The following is a 27516-nucleotide window of genomic DNA, read 5'->3' as shown; positions in this document are numbered from 1 at the left end:
GAACCAGCAAAAGTCTTTTCTGGTTCCCACCCAGAGGCTCGAATATCTGGGTCTAATTCTAGACACAGTCAGGACAAGAGTTTTCCTTCCGGTAGGGAAACTCCGAAAGATTCAATCAGTAGTCCAGTTGTTACTATCCAACAGCTGGTCTTCCCTTCGGACTTGCATGAGGGTTGGGGTTGATGGTGGCTTCCTTCGAAGCAGTCCCATTTGCCCAGTCCCATACCCGAATTCTTCAGCAAGAGATTCTTCTCAGATGGAATCGGAATCCGGAATCCCTGGACAATCAGATCCGATTGAGCAAACAGACCAGAGAGTCTCTGGTCTGGTGGCTTCGGTCTCCGATGCTCAGCCAGGGAAAGTCATTTCTGCCAATATATTGGACGATAGTGACCACGGATGCCAGTCTATCCGGATGGGGAGGAATTCTCGGTCAGTTATCTATCCAGGGACTTTGGTCCCCGGAAGAATCCAGGTTGCCGATAAATGTATTGGAACTGAGAGCGATCAGACTTTGTCTGATTCACTGGACAGAGCAGCTCCAGGGCAGCCCGGTTCGGATCCAGTTGGACAACGCCACGGCCGTGGCTTATGTCAATCACCAGGGGGGCACCAAGAGTGTCAGAGCGGCCAAAGAAGTGGCTTGCATTCTTCGCTGGGCGGAACGATTTGTTCCAGCTATCTCTGCGGTGTTCATTCCGGGGGTGGAAAATTGGCAGGCAAATTATCTCAGCCGTCAGACTCCGGATCAGGGGGAATGGTCCCTCCATCCAGAAGTTTTCCACCAGTTGTGCCTACATTGGGGCACCCCGGATGTGGATCTGTTGGCATCTCGATTCAACAGAAAAGTACAGAGATTCGTGGCTCGCTCCCGCGATCCTCTAGCAGAGACCGCAGACGCACTGGTCACCCCGTGGAGGCAATACCAGCTAATGTATGCCTTCCCTCCTCTTGGGTTACTGCCAAGACTTCTTCGCAGGATAGAGGAGGAAGGAATTCCAGTAATCCTGGCAGCTCCAGACTGGCCTCGCCGAGCTTGATACGCCGACTTGGTCAGACTGGTGGCGGACGTCCCGTGGAGACTTCCTCTCAGGGAGGATCTACTGTCTCAGGGACCGATCTTCCATCCTGCTTTACGATCGCTGGTTTTAAACGGCCTGGTTATTGAGACCCAGGTGCTGAAGGACAAGGGATTGTCAGCTTCAGTTATTCCTACTCTAGTTAAAACAGGGAAAGCGACTTCCAGAAAGATTATCATCGTACATGGAAGTCTTATATTGTGTGGTGTGAATCCCTTGGGTTCCATCTACATCTTTATTCGGTAGTCCGAATATTGGCTTTTCTGCAACAGGGAGTTGAGCAGAAGCTGGCCTTGAGTGTTATCAAGGGTCTGGTTTCAGCATTTGCGATCTTCTTTCAGTAGCCTTTGTCTACTCATTCCTTGGTGCGGAATTTCATCCAGGGGGTGCGACACCTGGCTCTGCCAGTACACGCGCCGTTACCATCCTGGGTTCTTAATTTGGTGCTGTCGGTTCTTCAGACACCTCCCTTTGAAAATATCAGGGAGATTCCCTTGCTTTATCCCAGAAGGTGGTCTTCTTGGTGGCTATCACTTCTGCACGCAGGGTGTCAGAACTGGCTGCATTATCCTGTTGTTCCCCAGATCTGGAGGTTCATAGGGATAAGGTTGTTCTTCATCAGAATCCTTCCTTCCTAAGGTGGTTTCAAAGTTTCATTGAATGAGGACAGAGTATTGTCCTTCCTATGTCCTTAGCCCAATCATCCTCGAGAATTGCGTTGCATTCCTTGGATGTAGTTCGGGCGATCAGGATATTTTTGAATACACGGATTCAATTTGTAAAACGGATTCACTGTTTGTGATCACGGATGGCCCTAAGAAGGGGTTGCCTGTTCTGCTGCGACCATCTTTAGATGGATCAGACAGACGGTGGTATAGGCTTATTTTATCTAAGGGTCGGGATCCCCCGTTCCCTTTTAAGGCGCATTCTACTCGGGCGCTTAGAGTTTCCTGGACCTTCCGCCATCAGGCGTCAGTGGTTCAGGTTTTCAAGGCGACTGTTTAGTCGTCGGTTCATACCTTTACAATATTGTATAAGGTTCATGTGATGGCATCGTCAGATGCCTCTTCTGGCCGCAAGGTTCCTGCAGGCCACTGTTTGAGGAGACTGTTGGTCTACCTCGAGGATTTGTGGGGTAGGTCTCATCTGTTTACTCGATGAGTCCTTTGATACTTCTGGTTGGCTCCGGTTGGGCCTTCTAGATTGGATTTTGATTTCTGTCAATCCCACCCCTCATTTGTGGCACTGCTTCTGGATGTCCCAGCTCTTGAGAATCAAGAAGACTACGTCTGTCAATGAGCGATAGAGAAAAATGGATTTTTGTAAGATCTTACCGTAAAATCCTTTTCTCTTAAGCTCATTGACAGACGTAGTACCCGCCCCTCTATCATTGAGTTGGGTTGGGTTAAATTCTCTGTTACTGCTTTAGAACAGAACTGATTCCCTGTAGCAGAGAGAGGGAGGATATACCCTCAGGGACTGCCCCTAAGGTGGAGCCAGAACGTTTTGTCTTTCTGCCTTGTCCTACTCCTGCGGAGACAACATAACCCAGCTCTTGAGAATCAAGAAGACTACGTCTGTCAATGAGCTTAAGAGAAAAGGATTTTACGGTAAGATCTTACAAAAATCCATTTTCTTGTACACACGATAGGCAGCACGAAGGCAGGTGATGATGGACCTTCCTCCATGTTCCCCCATTAACTCGGGTCGGCAAGTGTGGGTCACCTGAAAGACAAATTGAGAGGCTCCTCTAAGAGTAGACTGTATGACAATTTTAATGCAGAGTAAAAACATTAGCAACTCGCATAGAATAAAGGAGAGCACATCAGATGGGGAAGACAGTCCCAGATGAAACCTCGGTGGACGCGTGGCCATCCGCTGACAAGGTAGTGCTGTGCAGACTGCGCCTCGCCAGTCACCATGAAAGCCGACTGTGCGGTGGATGGTAGTCCAAAGCAAGGCTTGGGGTGCAGATGGTACAGCGGCGTGAATGGATGACGTCACTGGGATGTGACGCGTATGTGCTGCGAGTGTTACGGCAGCTTCGCTCCTTCTTTATGGCAGTTCTTAATGTAGTGGTGAATCCAGTGGAGTGATCGAAGGGTTCAAAACTTTTTTTAGGGGATTTTTTTTCCCGGGTACAGTTCAAATGCCTGGTTCACAAGGGGTTCAGGATATGCTTTGTCCAAAAACGTTCTTTTGATGGGGGGGAGAATGAGGGGCTATTGAGCCGCGAGCTTCCGGCTACAGATTTGCCAAGAGACAATGTCGCCGGATTCACAGGATCCCAGTCTCCCGGGTGTGGAGCTACGTCCCTAACAGGGTGATTCCCTCCTCAGAGGCAATTTTTAATAAATCCCAGAGCCTCCATTTTTGAGCGTGTTTATCACTTTTTTTGTGTTGTGCCATCGCAATAGGATTCTCCATTTTATTGATTTCCTCGATTTTCTGGAGCCAGAGAGCTATTTGGGGGGGGGGGGGGTGTTTGCTTCCACTGAAGGGGTATGCAAGCCCTAGCTGCATTCAGAACAAATAAGTGACATCTTGAAAGTACTAACCGGGATGTTTGACACGTGCAATAGAAAGAAGGCCGGGTCATTCGGCATCACCTGCTCCGTGAACAGTGAGAGAATTCGTCTTACCTCGTTCCAGAAGTGTGTCAGCTGGGGGAAAAACCAGAATATATGAAGCATCGTGCCTCTGCCACTCTGCCATGACTTCGGGAATGGCCCTTCCGGGGTAATCGTTCTCCGTATATCCTGCCTTCTTTTTGCATTGTTTCTGGGATGCCACGGATTCTCAAGTTTTTTTCTTCTATCTCTGTTTTCTTGGTCCTCTAATTTGTATGCCATGTCCCTATGTTCTTTTTGTAGATTTTTCATTTCATTTTCGAGCTCTTTTATTTCTTGTGTATGGATCTCCAGTCTCTTTTCTATTTCTTCTACTCGCCTCAGCGTCTGGCCCAGGTCTCAGAGTAGTGTTGCCATTTCAGTTTTCAGAGTTCTCCAACTAAGCAGGCATGTCTGCCATTTCTGTTTTTGTCAGTAATTGAGTTTTAAAGCTTTGCTCTTCCGTAAGTTCTATTCCATTGCAGGCGGTCCCCGGGCTACAAACATCCGACTTACAAACGGCTCCTACTTACAAACGCAGGGAGACAACCGGAAGTGAGGAGAAATCTCCCCCTAGGAAGGGAAATTCACACCTGTAAGAGTTCTTATGGGAAAAATGTGTCTCCACTGAAGCTTTATCACCAATCCTTGTTTCCACAACAACCCAAAATTTTCAAAATCCAGTTGTCACAGCGACAGAAAGTGAGGTGAAATCTTCTGAACAGGGGTACAGACAGCAAAACAAATGGTACAGGGGTGTTAGCCCTTTCCTATGCTATACAAAAAACATAAAAATGATTCTTTTGGCTGGAGCTAGACGGCTAAATGTACATGTTCCGACTTACAAACAAATTCGACTTAAGAATAAATCTACAATCCCTATCTTGTTTGTAATCACTGTATTACTTTCTATCTCCAGATCTCCTTTCAATTGACTTGATGCGATTGAACCGACTGTTCTATTATTTTTTATTAGTTCCCGGTGTTTGTTTTGCATGAGTTCCTGGCTGATTTCCTGCTACAAACTTCTCATGGCTCTCTTCTTGAGACATATTTTTTTTTTTATTGTTCCTGGACTTGAGCCTATTTTGGGTGACTTTGCTTTGCTTGTTTTTGCCATTTTACCCTTCATTTTTATTTATTGATCATGCTTTATTTTCCCTTTTTTCCTCTTCTCTCTTCTCATGTCTTTTCAGTGACCCCTTCTTTGCTTCTTATAATATATATAACCCAGTGGCGGCTGGTGCTCCATGGGTGGGAGGGGAGAGCGGCAGACGGACCACACCATATTCCCTCCCCCCCCCCCCCCGGGCCACACCAGCTCCAGCCCACACACATTAGCCCCCCCCCCCCCGGTCGCCAGCTCACTCACCCTGGACTGACATGTGGAGGGCAGGCAGTGGCAGCTTCCCCCTCAGTCTCCTCCGTGGGTTGAGCTTCCCCTGCGTCTCCTCCCTCCTCCTCCTCCTTGGCCAATAGCAAGGCTTCTCCTTTCGGACAATCGGGAAGCGGGTCTCAGGACCCGCTTCCTGATTGGCCAGGAGGAGAATCCGTGTGACAGTAGCGAATATTCATTCGCTATCGTCACACAACTGGCTGGGCTCAGGGCGCAGTGCTCTGCACTCCAAGCCCACCCTTTTTTGAAGCCTATCATAGCCTCTGGCTCTAATCGCATGCTTCAAAAATAAAAATCCCCTATTGGAATCCATGCGTCCGACGCCCTGCATGTAGATTAGGGGGCCAGATGCATGGATAGGGGGGGGGGGGCGGCGCCCCAATGGAAAGGCCACCACTGATATGACCTCTTTAACTTTTAGTCTCATTTTGCCTCTCCTCTGTATTCTCTGGGATCCTCTTCTCCTCTCATCTCCCCACTGCACCTCCGTTCCAAACAGTCCTCCTGCAGTTTAGGGGGGGACTGGTCCAAACCTCAGAGTTGCCACAATTATGTAGTAACAGCAATTATAAAGGTGTATGGAAAAAGAGACTTAGAAAAAAGATAATAATTTACTGCTCTCGGTTAGGGTTGGGAGGTAGGGCTCCTCTTAGTCATGCTGTCACTCCACGCCAGCTCCATCAGGATCTCCTCTCGCTCTCCCATCACCAGGAGATTCGGCCACCGTAGAGAGCGGGGAAGTGAAAAAGATACAATTCGCCCGCCCCCCGACGGTCTCCTACCCCCCCCCCCCCGTCGGTCTCTCCCCCCCGTCAGTCTCACAGATGGTGAGTCAGAGGTCAGGGGTCCTGGATTGAGATACGGGGTTACCAGTGAATTACAGGGGGTTACGGGGGGTCCAACTGGTATACCGCATCTCCATCCCTTTTGCATTTTTCAGAATGGGAGTTCCTGGTGCTCCTAACCCGAGCTCCTGAGCAGCGCTATGCACAGACTCAGCAAATTTACACTGTTATACAAGCTGTACACTCACTACTTTGTAGCAAAGTGTAATTTCTTCCGTGTTGTCACATGAAAATATAGAATAAAATATATAGAAAAAGGTGAGGGGTGTACTTACTTTTGTTGCTGTATATAATGCTTACAATTTAAATACAGTAAAACCTTGGATTGAGAGTAACTTGATTTGAGAGCCTTTTGCAAGACAGGCAAAATTTTTTAATAAATTTTAACTTGATAAACAAGCGATAGCTTGATATATAAGCAGTATCATGTCAAACTGAGTATAAAAGAGAAGAGGGGCGCCTCTAAGTGTAGCAATATGGTTACATTTAACAACTTACATGGTTGAGGATTAATACAGGCACATCTAAATATGCTGGTGTTCTAAAATTTTGTCAGACCCATGAAAATTCCGGACCTCGTCACTTCCGGTTACACTACGTCAGTAATCAGCTGGTGAGAGTCACCACTGCTCATGCGCAGAAGACATTTTCTAGGTCGGAGAGGAGGCGGGAAGGATGTGCTTAAAAGCGTCTCCTTCTGTTCTTTATATATATATATATATATATATATAGGAGACGCTTTAAATCGCATCCTTTCCGCCTCTTCTCAGTTCAACCCTCCCGCCCCGCCTCCTCTAAGTCAGCTCTGCAACATGTTCCTTGCTGTCCCATCCACCCCCTGTAAGAACTAGATGACACGACGGTGTTGTAAAATTTTCCCGCGGCGGCAAGTCCGTCCCCCTCAGCCCCCCCTCCTCTCAGTCAGCTGTCCGCTGTGTCTTATATATTTTCCCGACCTAGAAAATGTCTTCTGCGCATGAGCAGTGGTGACTCTCACCAGCTGATTACTGATGTAGTGTAACCGGAAGTGACGAGGTCCAGAATTTTCATGGGTCCGACAGAATTTAAGAACACCGGCATCCGGGGTAAAGCTGTCCATATAGACTGTCCTCCATACGGCCATTGATGTCATCCCTTTCACACTGCCTACCATGAGCACTTCAAGCCTCGCTTTCAGATCGCTCTCCTGCAGGGTAGTCTTCCCGGTCACGATTGCAAACTTGACAGCGGTGAGAGCCGGCGGTGAGGAGGACAGTCCATGTGGACAACATTACATTCGGTCCTCCCAAGACCTCCTGCTCTCTAGCTCCCTTGTCACCTCTTCCCATGCTCGCCTCCAGGATTTCTCCAGAGCTTCTCCCATTCATTGGAACTCTCTACCCCAATCTGTCCGACTGTCCCCTAATCTATCCATTTTTAGATGATCCCTGAAAACCCTTCTCTTTAAAGAAGCCTACCTGGCTACTAACTAATAACACTGTTTCACTTGCTCCATCAGCTCATCCCCCACAGCTATTGCCTTTTGTATCTATTGACCCTCCCTTTTAGATTGTAAGCTCTAACGGGCAGGGCCCTCTGATTCCTTTTGTTCCGAATTGTAGTGTAACTGTAATGTCTGCCCTCATTTTGTTAAGCGCTGTGCAAACTGTTGGCGCTATATAAATCCTGTATAATAATAAATAATAATTACCCCGGATGCCGGCATGATTAGATGTGCCTCTTTTATTCATCAACCATGTGAGTTGCTAAATGTTGAACCTTCATTAAATGTAACCATATTGCTACACTTAGAGGTGCCCTCTCTTCTCTATTATACTCTGTAGCTCCTGCTGGATTTTGCTTCTAACCCCCTTGTGGAGGCGCCATTTGTGGATTGGCAGTTTATGGTTACATAATCTATCACATTGCTATAATCTTTTTATATGGACTATAAACTGAAGGATTTATGAAGAAATGGTTGTGGAACGAATCATCTGAGTTTCCATTATTTCTTATGGGGAAATTCGCTTTGATATAAGAGTGCTTTGGATTACAAGCATGTTTCCGGATCGAATTATGCTCGCAATCCAAGGTTTCTCTAGCGCTCATTGACAGACGTAGTCCTCGGTGATACAGCACCTTCGGGTTATGTTGCCTCCACAGGAGCAGGACTAGACAGGAAATTAAAAAGCTCTGGCCACACCCTAGGGGCAGTCCCAGAGGGTATATCCTCTCTCTCTCTGCCTCAGCAAATCAGTTATTTTCTGTCTAGTTAGGAGTAAGGACCTAGATACCTTGCTGGGATCTTAGGTCCTGGCAAGATTTTTTTCTTAAAGGATTTTTTAGACAGCTTTTTTTCTCCAGTGTTCCTGTGAGATCTTCAAGCAAGAAAGCTGAACTGGGCGACGGGCTGGATGTTGAGATCCGGTGGTCACCCCAGTTCAGCCTACGAGCGCGTGCAGGCCATAGCTCCGCGCTGGGTCGGCCGCGACAAAGTCCCATTAAAAGGACTGACCCCGCGAGTTAAACGTCTCGCTGAAACGCCAAAGACCATGAGTCACGGCGTCCATATCGGTCGACAGCCCTCCCGCCCCGGTGGAGAGGGGTACTGTCAGGAGTTGGTGCCCGCCTGGTTCCGGTATGGTGAGTAGTATGTTCCCCCTTTTCCCCTGACGGGTCTTGTGGTGAACGCGGGCCCCTCTCTGTATGGTAAGATAGAGTCCCTCTCTATCCTATAAATGACACAGATCCTCCTACTTTGAGTGTGATTTTATGTGCAAAAAGCCAGGAGGCTTGGTTTGGGAGCTAACAATCTAATTGTATACATGTTAAAAAGATTGTAATCAGTGGCATTCTGGGAATCTTACGGTGATAAGAATAAGCTACCTACCAGTCAGAAGCCACGGACATGTAGACTGCCTTCCTAATCAGATCTCCAGCTATTAGCAGGCCTCCCGAATGGCCATGCGGTCCGCCAGGGCCGGTACCGCCAACCACGCCAAATCCCCATGCAGAGAGAGTGTTGTGTGCCCTGCAGCACACCGCTATTCAGTACAGGCCGCCGCCATTTTTTTTGCTGGATCGCACGAGCCGCCATTTTGGCGTAGCCTCGTGTCTCCAGCATGGGGGCGGCCATGTTTGAGGTGATCCAAACACCTCGTGGAGCTAGGGGAGGCGCCGGAAGGCGTGCAGAGGGGCGGAGCCGCCTCCTTTCTTCCTGGGCAGCCAGCCAAAAGACTTCCTGTTTGTCAAGACAGCGCTGTAACCTGTTGCAGTTAAACTCTGAGCATCAAGTGGTGAGCCTGGGGGTCTATCTCTCTCTCTCTCGATCGATAGGGATCCCTAGCAGGTAACACTAAGGGGCTTTTTGTGGCGCTGGGGGTCTGAAAAAAAAAAAAAAAAGTTTTTTATTTTTGAATTATATTATCCAGGAAGTGACTGGAATTATCATGGACCCTGCCACACATATTCCCCCACCTGTTTCCCTCGAGGGGGCCACGGGACCCGCCGGTGCACAGAGTGTAGAGTCATTTACAGCAATTTTGGAGTCTATGGTGGCTCGGGTGGAGGCGGCCTGTCAGGGACGAGGGTCAAGGAAGCGACCCCCGCCTACCCCTATACTATCTGACACCTCTGACTCAGATTCAGAAATGGTCACTGCAGTTGCAGGTCCCTCTGCAAGGGCTGTTATCCCAGGTAAAGCCCCCTCAGACAGTGAGGAGGACGTTCCTTCTCCCGCTATAATTCAGGAAGAAGCATTGGTGGACGCACTAGTTGTGGCAGTGCAGGAAACCTTAAAACTTGAGGCTTTACCGGCAGAGGCAACTGAAACAGAGATTCCTTTTGGTACTAATAAGCCCATCAAAACGGTGAAGGTTTTTCCTGTACCCAAGTGTTTTGGTAATCAGATTAAAGGAGAATGGGAGCATTCTAAACGTACCTTTACTATTTCCAAGCGTATTGCTAGACGCTATCCGTTTGAGGAATCCATCATTAAGAAATGGACGGTACCACCAGTGGTGGATCCACCTATTTCCAGGCTGAATAAAGCCACGGTTATTCCAGTGGAGGACACTTCGTCCTTTAAGGATCCGGTGGATCGAAAGATGGAAGCAGAGTCCCGCACCATCTTCTCTCTGATAGGGTCAGCATTTAGACCAGTAATTGTTATTGGTCTAGTTTCCCAGACACTTACGGAATGGGCGAGAATGGTACGCCAAGACCTTAGGGGAAAAGATATTCCCCAGGAGACATCTGATTTGATGGAACAGATTATACAAGGGCTACAGTTTATCTGTGACGCAGCCTTGGACACTACTCCCTTATTAGGGCATGCATCTATGTCAGCGGTGATCCTAAGACGTGCGCTGTGGTTAAAATGCTGGTCAGCTGACCTAGGTTCCAAAAAGACCTTGACAAATCTCCCTTTTCAGGGGAATCGTCTATTTGGGGCCAACCTAGATGAAATCATTAAGGATGCCACTGGGGGCAAGAGCACTTTTTTGCCACAGGCTGCTAAAGCTAAGGGACCTCGCAACAAGCGAGGACCTTTCTTTACCGCCCATAAAGGGCGCCCGGCTGGTACAAGCGGGAAAGGCAAGACTCCTCCAGGAGGGTTCAAGAAGGGCTAGTCGGACAAGCAGAGGACCAACCCAGCCAAACCCGAAGCAAAGGAGTACACAGCCTGAAGGTGCGCCCCCACCCGGTTTCAGGGTGGGGGGACGTTTTCACCGGTATTCAGGACATTAGATTGAGCATCAACCACTACTACCGGTGCGATTCTTCCCTTCCAACATTTAAGTACTACAGGAAGCGGTAGTTACCGTGCCCTGAATAGATCTTTTCCTTTACCTTTTCCTAAGATTAGTCCCTATACCTCACAGGAATCGGATCTGGTTGACCAGATAGGCCAAGTAGCCTCTAGTCGGGTGACTTCGGTCCCTGAGGTTCAACCAGAAAAGATCACCCTTCCTGATAACAATCAGGTATCTGATAAATGTGTGGGAACAGAAAACGACCAGACTTTCTCGGATGGTCGGGGCCAGATACCTCTAGGGACGCCTGGTTCAGATTCTATCAGCGCCAGTGGTCCTAGAAATTCTAGGCTGGCCTCCTCAAGCCGGCCTGGCCGACTTGGACATGCTAGTCGCAGACGTTCCGTGGGAACTTCGTCTCAGGGAGTGTCTGTGGTCTCAAGGACCAATTTACCATCATGCTTTACAGTCGCTGGTTTTAATGGCCTGGCCATTGAGACCCAAGTACTGAAGGACAGAGGTTTGTCTACTTCAGTCATTCCTACCCTTATTAAAGCAAGGAAAGCGACTTCCAGCAAGGTCTATTATCACACATGGAAGACTTATATTGCGTGGTGCGAATCTTTAGGATTTCCTCCACGTACCTATTCGGTGACTTGAATATTGGCCTTTTTGCAACAAGGGGTTGAGCAGAAGCTAGCCTTGAGCACCATCAAGGGTCAAGTTTCAGCATTAGCAATCTTCTTTCAGAAGCCTTTAGCTACCAAGTCCTTGGTGCGGAATTTCATCCAGGGGGTGCGGCACCTGGCTCCACCAGTCCGCGCGCCGTTACCGCCCTGGGATCTTAATTTGGTTTTGTCGGTTCTACAGAAACCTCCCTTTGAAAACATCAGGGAGATTCCCTTGCTTACTTTATCCCAGAAGGTGGCCTTCTTGGTGGCTATTACTTCTGCTCGCAGGGTGTCAGAACTGGCTGCATTATCATGCCAGTCCCCATACCTAGTGATTCATAGGGATAAGGTAGTACTTCATCCTAAGCCATCCTTTCTTCCTAAGGTGGTTTCAGACTTTCATCTGAATGAAGATATTGTACTACCTTCCTTGTGTCCTCAGCCCAAGCATCATCGGGAACATGCGTTGCATTCCTTAGATGTGGTTCGGGCAATCAGGGTATACCTGAAAGCTACGGAATCATTCCGTAAGACGGATTCACTTTTTGTGATCACGGATGGCCCCAGAAAGGGTTTGCCTGCATCTGCCGCGACCATTGCCAAATGGATTAGACAAACGGTGGTACAGGCTTATTCTATTAAGGGTCAGAGTCCTCCGTTCCCTGTTAGGGCGCACTCCACTCGAGCGCTCAGTACTTCCTGGGCCTTTCGCCATCAGGCGTCAGTGGTCCAGGTATGTAAGGCGGCCACCTGGTCGTCGGTACATACCTTTACAAAATTCTATAAAATTGATGTGACGGCATCGGCGGATGCCTCATTTGGCGGCAAGGTTTTGCAGGCCGCAATTTGAGGAGACCGGTGGTCTACCTCGAGGGTTTTTTCTGTTTGAAAAAAAAAAAAAAATTTTTCTCTTTTTTGTTGAGTCTCATCATTAAGGATGAGCATTGTAAACTTCTAGTTGGCACCGGTTGGGCCTTCTAGATTGGGATTTGATTTTCATTTTCCCACCCTTCATTTGTGATACTGCTCTGGGACGTCCCGAAGGTGCTGTATCACCGAGGACTACGTCTGTCAATGAGCGCTAGAGAAAAATGGATTTTTGTAAAATCTTACCGTAAAATCCTTTTCTCTTAGCTCATTGACAGACGTAGTCCCCGCCCCTCTGTTTTTTTGAGTTGGGTTGGGTTTAAATCTCTAAAGACTGCATTTTCACATAACTGATTTGCTGAGGCAGAGAGAGAGAGGATATACCCTCTGGGACTGCCCCTAGGGTGTGGCCAGAGCTTTTTAATTTCCTGTCTAGTCCTGCTCCTGTGGAGGCAACATAACCCGAAGGTGCTGTATCACCGAGGACTACGTCTGTCAATGAGCTAAGAGAAAAGGATTTTACGGTAAGATTTTACAAAAATCCATTTTTTACTGTATAGCATTCATATCAGTCCGCTCAAAGAGTTAACAATCTAAAGTCTATCTCACACACAAGCACCAGCTTGGAAAGCACCCAACTAACATCCCAGCACGGCTTTGGAGCGTGGGAGGAAACCCACACAAGCACACATGTAAACTTTAAAACTTTATGCAGAAGGTGTCCTGACCAGGGCTTGAACTAGGGACCCGAGTTACTACCCACTAAGCCCCTGTAAAGTCACTGAAAATGATGAAAACTCCACACGGCATAAACACAGAAGTGCTGGGTGCAGGCCCAGTCCATGGATCATAGGAGGACACAACCTTCAGCATACTTGTGTTGCAAGTCCTTGCGAATCTGGATGACGATGGCGCTTGCTATGTCTTGCCTTTTTTTTTTTTTTCTATTTTGTTACAAAATAATTACATGCTTGCCAGTTCCAGCTTCCCCTTCTCCCTTACTGCTGGGCAGGGTGTTTTTCCAAAAGGACAGAATTTCCCCTCTGGAGAAAAGCTGCACCAAGCCCTCTGTTGGAGGCACCACGTTGCTTGTGAGACTCAGGAATCCTCTTCCTATACACCTCTACGGGTGACCAGGTAAGGATTTCTTCTTTCTAAGCTTTCATCTACAGATCTGAAGATAGATTCTGAGTAGTATATCTGTTTAATTTGCTGAAATTGCATTAGTGAGGGATCTTTTGAATGGGTGGCACTTGCTACTGCCCTCTGAAAAGTGATCTGCAGTGAATCCTCTTCGAGGCAGGGGTGTATCATGAAATGAGTGGACCTGTGTGCAAGATCATGAGTGAGCCCCAGGCATCAATAAATAAAGAAATGTGGCGTGCCCGAAAGTGGGCAGGGTTTACCATGCGCTAAATATTGGGCAAGGCTGTGGGTAGAATGTGCAGGAGAGGGGTGTGGAATGTATGGCGGTGGGTAGTATGTGTAATGAAAAAATTATTTACGGCCATGAGTCTGTATTTGGCTGCTTTGTTACATTTCTGACCTGTGAAGTTCCATTGTCAGAATGGCAACACCGCTGCAGTGGCCAGCTACACACTGTGCTGAGATTGGAGATCCTTACATACAACCACAGCAATGTGTTGTATGGGGAGGAGGAGATCTGCTAGCCATGCCCAGGCTGTGTGGGATGGGAGAAGGAGCTTAGCTGAGTGCCCTGCCAGCAGTGACCCCCCATCCCCTGCCTTGACAACAGTGACCCTTGTCCTCCACCCTGCTGACCCAATACACTGTCCTTCTGATCCCTGTCCTCTGTGCTGCTGACCCCTGTCCTCTGTGCTGCTGACCCCATACACTGCCCTTCTGACCTCTGTCCTCTGTGCTGCTGACCCCATACAATGCCCTTCTGACCACTGTCCTCTGTGCTGCTGACCCCATACACTGCCCTTCTGACCCCTGTCCTCTGTGCTGCTGACCCCATACACTGCTCTTCTGACCCCTGTCCTCTGTGCTGCTGACCCCATACACTGTCCTTCAAACCCCTGTCCTCTGTGCTGCTGACCCCATACAGTGCCCTTCTGATGCCTATCCTCTGTGCTGCTGACCCCATACAGTGCCCATCTGATCCCTGTCCTCTGTGCTGCTGACCCCATACACTGCCCTTCTGATGCCTGTCCTCTGTGCTGCTGACCCCATACACTGCCCTTCTGATGCCTGTCCTCTGTGTTGCTGACCCCATACACTGCCCTTCTGATGCCTGTCCTCTGTGCTGCTGACCCCATACACTGCCGTTCTGATGCCTGTCCTCTGTGCTGCTGACCCCATACACTGCCCTTCTGATGCCTGTCCTCTGTGCTGCTGACCCCATACACTGCCCTTCTGATGCCTGTCCTCTGTGTTGCTGACCCCATACACTGCCCTTCTGATGCCTGTCCTCTGTGCTGCTGACCCCATACACTGCTGTTCTGATGCCTGTCCTCTGTGCTGCTGACCCCATACACTGCCATTCTGATGCCTGTCCTCTTTGCTGCTGACCCCATACACTGCCCTTCTGATCCCTGTCCTCTGTGCTGCTGACCCCATACAGTGCCCATCTGATCCCTGTCCTCTGTGCTGCTGACCCCATACACTGCCCTTCTGATGCCTGTCCTTTGTGCTACTGACCCCATACACTACTCTTCTGACCCCTGTCCTCTGTGCTGTTGACCCCATATGCTGCCCTTCTGATCATTGTCCTCTGTGCTGCTGACCCCATACACTGCCCTTCTGACCCCTGTCCTCTGTGCTGTTGACCCCATATGCTGCCCTTCTGATCCCTGTCCCCTGTGCTGCTGACCCCATACATTGCCCTTCTGACCCCTGTCCTCTGTGCTGTTGACCCCATATGCTGCCCTTCTGATCCCTGTCCTCTGTGCTGCTGACCCCATACATTGCCCTTCTGACCCCTGTCCTCTGTGCTGCTGATCCCATTCACTGGCCTTCTGACCCCTGTCCTCTGTGCTGTTGACCACATACGCTGCCCTTCTGACCCCTGTCCTCTGTGCTGCTGACCCCATACAGTGCCCAACTGATCCCTGTCCTCTGTGCTGCTGACCCCATACAGTGCCCATCTGATGCCTGTCCTTTGTGCTACTGACCCCAGACACTGCTCTTCTGACCCCTGTCCTCTGTGCTGTTGACCACATATGCTGCCCTTCTGATCATTGTCCTCTGTGCTGCTGACCCCATACACTGCCCTTCTGACCCCTGTCCTCTGTGCTGTTGACCCCATATGCTGCCCTTCTGATCCCTGTCGTCTGTGCTGCTGACCCCATACATTGCCCTTCTGACCCCTGTCCTCTGTGCTGTTGACCCCATATGCTGCCCTTCTGATCCCTGTCCTCTGTGCTGCTGACCCCATACATTGCCCTTCTGACCCCTGTCCTCTGTGCTGCTGACCCCATACATTGCCCTTCTGACCCCTGTCCTCTGTGCTGCTGATCCCATTCACTGGCCTTCTGACCCCTGTCCTCTGTGCTGTTGACCACATACGCTGCCCTTCTGACCCCTGTCCTCTGTGCTGCTGACCCCATACACTGCCATTCTGATGCCTGTCCTCTTTGCTGCTGACCCCATACACTGCCCTTCTGATCCCTGTCCTCTGTGCTGCTGACCCCATACAGTGCCCATCTGATCCCTGTCCTCTGTGCTGCTGACCCCATACACTGCCCTTCTGATGCCTGTCCTTTGTGCTACTGACCCCATACACTACTCTTCTGACCCCTGTCCTCTGTGCTGTTGACCCCATATGCTGCCCTTCTGATCATTGTCCTCTGTGCTGCTGACCCCATACACTGCCCTTCTGACCCCTGTCCTCTGTGCTGTTGACCCCATATGCTGCCCTTCTGATCCCTGTCCCCTGTGCTGCTGACCCCATACATTGCCCTTCTGACCCCTGTCCTCTGTGCTGTTGACCCCATATGCTGCCCTTCTGATCCCTGTCCTCTGTGCTGCTGACCCCATACATTGCCCTTCTGACCCCTGTCCTCTGTGCTGCTGATCCCATTCACTGGCCTTCTGACCCCTGTCCTCTGTGCTGTTGACCACATACGCTGCCCTTCTGACCCCTGTCCTCTGTGCTGCTGACCCCATACAGTGCCCAACTGATCCCTGTCCTCTGTGCTGCTGACCCCATACAGTGCCCATCTGATGCCTGTCCTTTGTGCTACTGACCCCAGACACTGCTCTTCTGACCCCTGTCCTCTGTGCTGTTGACCACATATGCTGCCCTTCTGATCATTGTCCTCTGTGCTGCTGACCCCATACACTGCCCTTCTGACCCCTGTCCTCTGTGCTGTTGACCCCATATGCTGCCCTTCTGATCCCTGTCGTCTGTGCTGCTGACCCCATACATTGCCCTTCTGACCCCTGTCCTCTGTGCTGTTGACCCCATATGCTGCCCTTCTGATCCCTGTCCTCTGTGCTGCTGACCCCATACATTGCCCTTCTGACCCCTGTCCTCTGTGCTGCTGACCCCATACATTGCCCTTCTGACCCCTGTCCTCTGTGCTGCTGATCCCATTCACTGGCCTTCTGACCCCTGTCCTCTGTGCTGTTGACCACATACGCTGCCCTTCTGACCCCTGTCCTCTGTGCTGCTGACCCCATACACTGCCCTTCTAACCACTATCCTCTGTGCTGCTGACCCCATACACTGCCCTTCTGACCCCTGTCCTCAGTGTTGTTGACCTCATATGCTGCTCTTCTGACCACTGTCCTCTGTGCTACTGACCCCATACACCAGGCATGTCCAAAGTCCGGCCCGCGGGCCAATTGCGGCCCCCAGGCCGCTTTAATATGGCCCCACAGGTAATTTGGAAAAATCTATTGTTGTGGCCCCTGTGTATCCCAGAGCACTGCTCAGGACCACTGGGATCTCTGGATCTTTCAACGTCCATGTACATGTGAATACACTATTGTTAACACCCACCGCCCGTCCCCACCAGCTTTATATCCCTTGCTCAATATGGCCTCAGACTTAACCTAATAAGGGAGCACTAAAAAACACAAATAAATTTGGCGCTAGTATAACAGGACCAGCGCCCTCTCCATGATAACTGGCATAACACCTGTTTAGATTTGTCATCCATGTGACGAAATGGAAAAGTATGCCATTTGCAATAAACTTTGCATAAAATAGTTAATTTGCATTTATTTTTAATGGTACAAAGAATGTCAGATAAAATGGTCGGCCCTCGCGCATGTTCACTTCATCAAATCTGGCCCTCTTTAAAAAAAGTTTGGACACCCCTGGCATACACTGTCCTTCTGACTCGTGTCTTCTGTGCTGCTGACCCCCAAACACTGCCTTTCTGCCCCGTCCTCTGTGCTATTGATCCCATTCACTGCTTTTCTGACCCCTGTCCTCTGCTATGCTGACCCCTGTACACTGCGCTACAAACAAATGGCCTCTGTACGCTGCCCTACAAACTGCTGACCCTATCCACTGCCCTGCTGACCTCCCATCCTCTGCACCCCTCCTATTCATGTGTAGGGGGGGCCTACACAGGCCCCTGGAGCACAGGGCTGGGTCGCAATTGCGACCCCTGTAGCTATCCCCCTGCTCCTTGCATTGCAGCACAACTGATTGGCTCCTTCTCCTTCTCCCAGCCTGATCTCTCCTGTACAGAGACTGCAAGAGGCTGAAACCAAGCCAAATTCAGGTTCTTACACTGCTTGTATTTGGAAAAATACAGTTAATGATGTATAAATGATTACATAGTTGCATGAATTTGCTACTTTTATATCAACATGAAGTTCAGCTACATCAATACATTTTATTACAGAACAAATGTGGCTCCCCCTGCTGGTGGCGTTGGGTTTAATTCTTCTGTACAGATGGTACAGGCAGAGTCAGATACTGGAGAATCTCATTGACAAATATGTCTTTATTACTGGATGTGATTCTGGATTTGGGAACTTGCTGGCTAAGCAGCTGGACAAACGTGGGATGAAGGTCCTGGCTGCTTGTCTGACGGAGACAGGAGCCAAAAATTTGAAGAAAGAGACCTCCAGCAGACTGAAAACAAGAATCCTGGATATCAGCGACAGCAAAAGTGTCAGCTCTGCTGCCGAATGGGTATCAAGCATTGTTGGAAATGAAGGTAATTTTTCCCCCATATACTGCATATGCTTTACACATAGATGACCCCTTTTCAATTTTATATCATATACAGTATCTCTCAAAAGTGAGTACACCCCTCACATTTTTATTATCTTTTCATGTGACAACACTGAAGAAATGACACTTTGCTACAATGTAAAGTAGTGAGTGTACAGCTTGTATAACAGTGTAAATTTGCTGTCCCCTCAAATTAACTCAACACACAGCCATTAATGTGTAAACCATTGGCAACAAAAGTGAGTACACCCCTAAGTGACAATGTCCAAATTGGGCCCAATTAGCCATTTTCCATCCCCGGAGCCATGTGACTCATTAGTGTCTCAGGTGTGAATGGGGAGCAGGTAAAGCGGTAATATTGTCGCTTTTTGCCTTTTACCTACAGGTAAGCCTATAATAAGGCTTACCTCTAGGTAAAATTAATATCTCCTAATCCTGCAAGGTTTAGGAGATATTCGCCCGGAATGCAGCCGCTGACACCAGCAGCGCATGCGATCTGAAGGTCTAGCGGACCTTCAGAGATCCTTGCCGGCTCCTTGTTGGAAAGTGACGTCATCGCAGCTCCGGCCATTTACAGCGCCGGAGTCGCCGAACCCGGAAGAGACGCCGAGGGAACATGACAGCTCCCTCAGTGGTGTCTGGGCGACCGTGTCAGGGCTTCATTTTAAGGTAAGTATTTCCTAATGAGCTAGTATATATTTAATATTTATTGATTGATTATTGATTGATTAACTTTTGTATCTCAGCCTTTGGCGCTGCGTTTTGTTTATTTGATTAATGGCTGTGTGTTGAGTTTTTTTGAGGGGACAACACATTTATATACAAGCTGTACACTCACTACTTTACATTGTAGCAAAGTGTCATTTTTTCAGTGTTGTCACATGAAAATGTATAATAAAATATTCACAAAAATGTGAGGGGTGTACTCACTTTTGTGACGTACTGTAAGTAATATACCAAACTTATAAATAATCTTAAGAAAAAAGTGATTAGCACCAAAAGTGTATGAACTACAGTGAAATGTGAATACTGTATTATAAATAAACAACACATCAAAATAAAGACCAAAAAGTGCTAAAGTGAAAAAAAATTATATACAAAATGTCAAATCTTGAATGAAAATCAACAATAAAAAACCAATATAGTGAAAAATATGCTGTAGGTTTAAATGCACAGTCCCATGGTAGGATTAGCAATATAAACTTATTGGTGAAAGCTCATAGTTCAGTGCAAAGATGTGCACAAAAAGTCGGTGGTGTCTTGAAAAGTGTAGAAGTGATCTAGTACAGTGCTCCAGAATCATCCCCCGCACCCCTGTGACATGGTCATTCATTGGAAAAGCTGGTTGCTGTTACAGCAGCTAACACGCACTAAGTTTAGACAGTGGTGGCCGGCCGATAGGGGGCGCCGCCCCCCCAAAAAAAAGATTAAATAAAAAAAAATTGACAATTTTTGCCCACTAGGGGCGCCGGACTTAGTGCTGGGTATGGGGGGGGGGTGGGGTTTTTGAACCCACGTGCTGCAAATAGAGGCGCCGATTGGCGCTCTTCTGGGGGTCATTGGGGCGCAGAGCAATGCGCCCTGACACTCCCCACTTTACTGATGTCCGGTCTGTGATTGGTCCAGACTCCAGCGTGGATCAATCACAGGAGGACATGGACCTGGTGACGTAACACATGGGGCCGGTGTACTGCCCCGGCGTCATGATCACCTCCGCCGGAGAGAGGACACAGGAGAGCAAGAGCCACCGCGTGACACTTGAGTGAATCGGATGGATCGGATCGGAACTTGCTTACCTACCTGATGCCATTGGCTGGGGGACTCTGGCGAGGACGAAGGCGGGAGCCGGGAGCCTGGAGGACCGAGGAGTCGCCAGTCGCCGCCACGCCGGAGGGAGCCCACCGCCCGGAGCAGTACCAGAGGAGCCTGGAGGTGAAGAAGTGACAGGATGTGATCCTCCTGCAGAGCGCAGACTTCCAGTTATTCTGTGCCAGCAGCTGCAGCGGGGCGGGCGGCCTCACGTTGTGAATGATTGGTCAGCTCGATCGGAGCATGCAGAGATAAACTGCGATCAGATGTCTGATCGCAGATTATCACCGCTGCAGCTGCTGGCACAGAATAACTGGAAGTCTGTGCTCTGCTGTAGGAGGATCACATCCTGTCACTTCTTCACCTCCAGGGATCGGCAAAAGAGGAGATGCCCGCAGTGCCGGAGAAGTCGGGGTGTCCAGTGTCGGCGTGTCGCCCCCTCATGGCCTGAACCTGCGGGGGAGCACCATGTATGGGAGCTGTCCCTCCGGACCCGGGAGCAACGTGTCTCCATCTTCAGCAGTCCGGTCGAGTGAGCCAGCCCAAGAGCAGGTAAGTGACATGACCTGTGACATGCCTGTACCATGATCTGTGACCTGACCTGTGACATGACTGTACCATGACCTGTGACATGACTGTGACATGCCTGTACCATGACCTGTGACATGCCTGTACCATGACCTGTGACATGCCTGTACCATGATCTGTGACATGCCTGTACCATGACCTGTGACATGCCTGTACCATGACCTGTGACATGACTGTGACATGACCTGTGACATGCCTGTACCATGACCTGTGACATGCCTATACCATGACCTGTGACATGCCTGTACCATGACCTGTGACATGGCCTGTGCCATGACCGTGACATGACCTGTGACATGCCTGTACCATGACCTGTGACATGCCTGTGACATGACCTGTGACATGCCTGTACCTGTGTGCTGTGACCTGACCTGTGACATGACTGTGACATGGCCTGTAACATGACCTGTGACATGACCTGTGACATGCCTGTACCATGACCTGTGACATGACTGTGACATGACCTGTGACATGACTGTGACATTACTGTGACATGATCTGTGACATGCCTGTACCATGACCTGTGACATGCCTTTGCCATGACCTGTACCATGACCTGTGCCATGACCTGTGACATGCCCTTACCATGACCTGTGACATGCCCTTACCATGACCTGTGACATGCCCTTACCATGACCTGTGACATGCCCTTACCATGACCTGTGACATGCCCTTACCATCACCTGTGACATGCCTATACCATCACCTGTGACATGCCTGTACCATGACCTGTGCCATGCCCTTACCATGACCTGTACCATGCCCGTACCATGACCTGTGACATGCCTGTACCATCACCTGTGACATGCATACCATCATCTGTGCCATGCCTCTATCATCATCTGTGACATGCCTATACCATCATCTGTGACATGCCTGTGCCATGACCTGTGACATGCCTGTACCATCACCTGTGACATACCTGTACCATCACCCTTGACATGCCTATACCATCACCTGTGACATGCCTATATCATCATATGTGCCATGCCTGTGCCATCACCTGTGCCATGCCTGTACCATGCCTGTACCATGACCTCAAAGTCACGCAATTTTTTACCGCGTTTTTTGCCGCGAAGCAATACCTATTACATTTTTCTTTTTGCGCCCCCCCCAAAAAAAAAAATTTTGAGCACCATCCGCCACTGAGTGTAGATCCGCCATCTGTTATGGGGAAGGCTGTTCACCAAACACGCACTCAGTGTAGATCCACCATCTGTTATGGGGAAGGCTGTTCACCAGCTCGCACCATCCAGATGTAGCTGGTGTAAATAAAGCTCACCAGGAGCCCGATGAAGTCTCCATAGTTTAGTATTTATTGGAAGTGTATGTTAAAAGCCAAAATAAACTGAATTGTAAAACCATATGACAATGGGTACCACTACCGACCCGGTATCAGACAGTGGCCTGATGTCAGCACTAGTGTCTCCTCCCCGACGCGTTTCATCCTCATTTTTTACAGAGATGAACGAAGGAAAGATGGCCTCTGCTCATCTCTATGGCCTAGGAGGACCGGAGCGACATCACTTCAGGTTCCAGTGTGCTGCTGAAAGCTCCAGCTCGCCAAAACCTCCAACCACGTCCCTTCCGGTGACTCTCCAGTAGCAATAATTGGAGATTTCGATGAGCTGGCTATTTTAACAGAACACCGGCAGCGTATAAACTATGGTAAATGACGAGTTGGCTGTTTTGACAGAACACCGGGTAAAGAGGAAAAATTAACCGACTTGTAGGTGGCCATGCTGCTGGTTGGTAGCGGGGAGACTAACAACCTCCGCTCATTATAGCATGTACTGGAGTGTCATTTCCGGGGACTCTTCAGCAGCAATTATTGGAGATTTCAGTGTTTTCAGAACACGGCAGTGTATACACTACGGTACAGGCTATATTGAGTGGACATTGTTAGTCCGCCCGCTACTAACCAAAAACATGGCCTCCTCAAAGGCGGCAACAACATTTTTCCTACTTTTCAGAACAGCCAACTCGTCATGTACCGTAGTGTATAGTTGCCGGTGTTCTGTGAAAACACTAACTCGTCAAACTCCAAATATTGCTACTGGAGAGTCACGGAAGTGACGTGGTTGGAGATTTTGGCAAATTGGAGTTTTCGGCAGAACACCTTTGTTCTGCCAAAACTGTTCTCTCTTAAAAAATAAAATAAAAAATTACTGAACTACTAGGGTCACATAGGTCACACTTGTTACCAGGCCCTGATGTTCTGCCACCACTCAGATAGAAGGGCCCCAGCTGGGGATGGGGGGGGGGGGGCCTTAATGGTTTCTTGTACCGGGGCCCTGAAGGTTCTTGTTAAGTCACTGAATAAATGTATATCTGGACGATCAGATTTTGGTGTGGCACTTCAATCCCAAATTTTCTCAGCCACAAAATAAGGAGACACTGGAGGTTCTTTGGCATTGAGAAGCTGCCGGCCTCGAAAATCCAGACATCTAATGTGATGACTTCAGTACCCCTTATAACTTATCTTGAGTGAAGTTCTTCTTTGAAAGGCTCTGAATGTCAGGGGCTTATTATCAGAAGACTTTTTTTTTTCAGGTTAGGAATTTAAAAAAAATAAAAATATATAAATGCCTGGTTTTATAAATATCCTTGTTTTACCCTCAAAGGAAGTCATTTCTTTAGAAACATACTTATTGCTAAAGAATTACAAAGTGTTTTGATATTTTGCTGATTTCAGGAGTTACATAGTACTGACATTACTTTGTTTCATGGCTCACAGGGCTGTGGGGACTGGTGAACAATGCTGGTTTCACCAATACTTTTGCTCCCAATGAGTGGCAAACAAAAGAAGACTTCTCTGAGGTCCTGAATGTGAACTTTCTTGGGACTGTCGATGTCACGGTGCGCTTGCTGCATCTTGTCAGAAAAGCCAGAGGACGCATTGTTATGGTATCCAGTGCCTTCGGGAGATTGGCTGTTGTCGGTGGGGGATATTGTCCTTCAAAGTTTGGCCTGGAGGCTTTCTCGGACAGCCTAAGGTGGGTTGCCATGATGAGCGGTTGTAAAAGGATTGTAGCTTAAAATGACCATTGCTCTTCCCCTTGTTCTTCTCATCTAACAGTACTTGTAAGGCTTTTATACGTTCTTTATTACCCTGTCATCTCTAGCTAGCACTCCACAAGGTAGCAGCTGTGAAACTCTGTACAGCTTTTAGCGCTGTTGCATTTTGAATGACAATTGCGCGGTCATGCAACACTGTACCTAAACCAAATTTATGTAATTTCCCCCCCACAAATAGAGCTTTCTTTTGGTGGTATTTGATCACTGCAAGGTTTTTTCTTTTTTGCTAAACAAATAAAAAAAAGACCGAAATGTTTGAAAAAAAAAAACGTTTTTTTGTTTGTTATACAATTTTGTAAATAAATACGTTTTTTCCTGCACTGATGAGCACTGATGAGACTGCACTGACAGGCACTGATGAGGAGGCACTGATGGGGTGGCACTGATAGGCAGCACTGATAGGCACTGATATGTGGCACTGATAGGTAGCACTGATAGGCGGCACTGCTGGGCACTGATAGGCGGCATTGATGGGCACTGATAGGCGGCATTGATGGGCACTGATAGGTGGCACTGATGGGCACTGATAGGCAGCACTGGTGGGCACTGATAGAGGGCACTGATTGGCACTGACGGGCGGCACTGATGGGCACTAATGGGCACTGATAGGCAGCACTGGTGGGCAATAATGGGCACTGGTGGGTGGCACTGATCAATGGCAATGATGGGCACTGGTGGGCAGCACTGATGGGGAGGGCACTGGCGGGCAGCACTGATGGGGAGGGCAATGGGGGGCTCCCTGAGCCCTGATTGCCATCCCTGGTGGCCATAGTGGGCATCCCTGGGGTCATGGGTGGGCATCCCTGGTGTTTCTAGTGGCACCCCCCCGAGGGTCTGCACTGGTAATCAATGATCTGATTACCAGTGCCGACCCCCCCCCCCTGTCAGAGGAGCCGCCGATCGGCGCTCCCTTACTCGTGCCTGTCAGGCACGTACTGAGGAAAGCCGATCAACGGCTCTTCCTGTTTACTATGTGACCAGCCGTGATTGGACACGGCTGGTCACATGGTAAAGAGCCTACGTCAGTAAGCTCCTTACCGAGATCGGAGATGCAGGGAGTCAGTGTGACACCTCGCATCACCGATCGCCGCTCTGCGCGCCCCCGGGGGGCGCGCAGAGCACATTATCCTGCCGCCGTCATATGACGTCCGGTCAGGATAATGTAACCACATTCCCGCCGTCAATCTGCTATAGGGTGGGCGAGATGTGGCTAAAGTAGTTCATGCACTACTTCGGTCTGACTCTCATGCAACTTGAGGGCTGCAGACTTCAATGTTAACTCTCAAAAGTTGCATGAAAGTCATACCTGAATGTTTTACATGCAACAGTGGCTCCGACTTTGCCGAGGGACAGCATGTCACATCCAAGTTGCACACCTCCAAAATTGTGTAGCACCCTTCTAGGTACAGCATCTCACAACAGTAAGTACATCCCTCACATTTTTGTAAATATTTTATTCTATCTTTTCATGTGACAACACTGAAGAAATGACACTTTGCTACAATGTAAAGTAGTGAGTGTACAGCTTGTATAACAGTGTAAATTTGCTGTCCTCTCAAAATAACTCAACACACAGCCATTAATGTCTAAACTGCTGGCAACAAAAGTGAGTACACCCCTAATATAAAATGTCCATATTGGGCCTAATTACCCATTTTCCTTCCCCAATGTCATGTGACTCGTTACAAGGTCTAAGGTGTGAATGGGGAGCAGGTGTGTAAAATTTGATGTTATCGCTCTCACTCTCTCATACTGGTCACTGGAAGTTCAACATGGTACCTCATGGCAAAGAACTCTCTGAGGATCTGAAAAAAAAAAAAGAATTGGTGCTCTACATAAAGATGGCCTAGGTTATAAGAAGATTGCAAAGACCCTGAAACTGAGCTGCAGCACGGTAGCCAAGACCAACAATAGTTTCACTCAGAACAGGCCTCGCCATGGTCGACCAAAGAAGTTGAGTGCACGTGCTCAGCGTCATATCCAGAGGTTGTCTTTGGAAAATAGACGTATGAGTGCTGCCAGCATTGCTGCAGAGGTTGAAGGGGTGGGGGGTCAGCCTGTCAGTGCTCAGACCATACGCTGCACACTGCATCAAATTGGTCTGCATGGCTGTCATCCCAGAAGGAAGCCCTTTCTAAAGATGATGCACAAGAAAGCCCCAAACAGTTTGCTGAAGACAAGCAGACTAAGGACATGGATTACTGGAACCATGTCCTGTGGTCTGATGAGACCAAGATAAACTTATTTGGTTCAGAAGGTGTCAAGCGTGTGTGGCGGCAAACAGGTGAAGAGTACAAAGATACGTTTTTTTTTTGCCTACAGTCAAGCATGGTGGTGGGAGGGTCATGGTCTGGGGCTGCATGAGTGCTGCCGGCACTGGAGAGCTACAGTTCATTGAGGGAACCAAGAATGCCAACATGTACTGTGACATACTGAAGCAGAGCATGATCCCCTCCCTTCGGAGACTGGGCCGCAGGGCAGTATTCCAATATGATAACCCCGAACACACCTCCAAGACGACCACTGCCTTGCTTAAGAAGTTGAGAGTAAAGGTGATGGACTGGCCAAGCATGTCTCTATACCTAAACCCCATTAGGCATCTGTGGGGCATCCTTAAATGGAAGGTGGAGATGCACAAGGTCTCTAACATCCACCAGCAACATGATGTCCTCATGGAGGAGTGGAAGAGGACTCCAGTGGCAACCTGTAAATCACTGGTGAACTCCATATCCAAGAGTGTTAAGGCAGTGCTGGAAAATTATGGTGGCCACACATAATATTGACACTTTTGGCCCAATTTGGACATTTCCACTTAGGGGTGTACTCACTTTTGTTGCCAGCGGTTTAGACAATAATGGCTGTGTGTTGAGTTATTTTGAGGGGACAGCACATTTACACTGTTATACAAGCTGTACACTCACTGCTTTACATTGTAGCAAAGTGTTATATCTTTTCATGTGACAACACTGAACAAATAATAAAATATTTACAAAAATGTGAAGGGTGTACTCACTTTTGTCAGATACTGTAGGTCCTAGAAGAGAGAGTATAGTTTTTGGGTCTTTCTGCTTACCAGAGAGATTGCCAGGTAAATGTATATTGCTCTTTGCCTACCAGAGAGCAGGATCCATTGGTAGGATCTGCTCATGGTGCTCAGGTGCAGCTCAGCTTGTCTGAAATGTTTCACACTGGTCCAATAGGGAGACATATTGGACAGTGGGAGGAAACCTGACAAGTGAGGGCACAGGCATTGTTACAGTCATGGGGTTTGGCAGAGGAAAGTGCCTTGCTGCATGCTGGGAGACTGTATAAATGCCAAGGGCACATGTGCTTAAGGTCTTGGACTGGAGAGCGGGGTCCTGGAGGGAGGGGGCGCCTGCCCATCCTTTGTAGAAGTTGCCATGCGGCCTCGGGTGGTTGATCTGAGGGCCTGAAAGTTAGATAGGAACTGAACCCAGATGTCCAGCAAAACTGACTGGAAGGGGGACACTTGAAAGGATTTGATTCTGCCTAAAATGGATGCAGATCTGTGTCATGGGGCCTATCATGTGAGGACCATTCCTTCAGTGGAAGAGTCAGTGGACAGGGGTCAGTCAAGGGGATGCTAGAGAGTGTCCTGAAGATAAAGTAGTTGTGTCAATTCTGCTACTAGAGAGAGCAAGAGGACTTAATTCTTCCATA

At 48.8% G+C, this 27516-nt stretch overlaps 1 protein-coding gene across 1 annotated transcript in view; it reads left to right on the top strand.

Moving 5' to 3' along the window:
- The first annotated feature begins 13250 nt into the window (after positions 1–13250).
- LOC309547916 (uncharacterized protein) overlaps positions 13251–27516 on the top strand; it is an 84801-nt gene continuing 70535 nt past the window's right edge. The window contains exons 1-3 of the mRNA XM_082247916.1: positions 13251–13337; positions 18026–18343; positions 23495–23753. Coding sequence (XP_082104042.1) covers positions 18031–18343; positions 23495–23753 — 572 coding nt within the window. The 5' untranslated portion in view covers positions 13251–13337; positions 18026–18030. The remainder of the gene's footprint in view (positions 13338–18025; positions 18344–23494; positions 23754–27516) is intronic.

The sequence above is a fragment of the Pelophylax lessonae genome (assembly GCF_965119305.1).
Source record: "Pelophylax lessonae genome assembly, chromosome: 2".
In the NCBI taxonomy this organism is placed as follows: Eukaryota; Metazoa; Chordata; class Amphibia; order Anura; family Ranidae; genus Pelophylax; species Pelophylax lessonae.
This window is presented reverse-complemented; position numbering and strand designations above follow the sequence as displayed.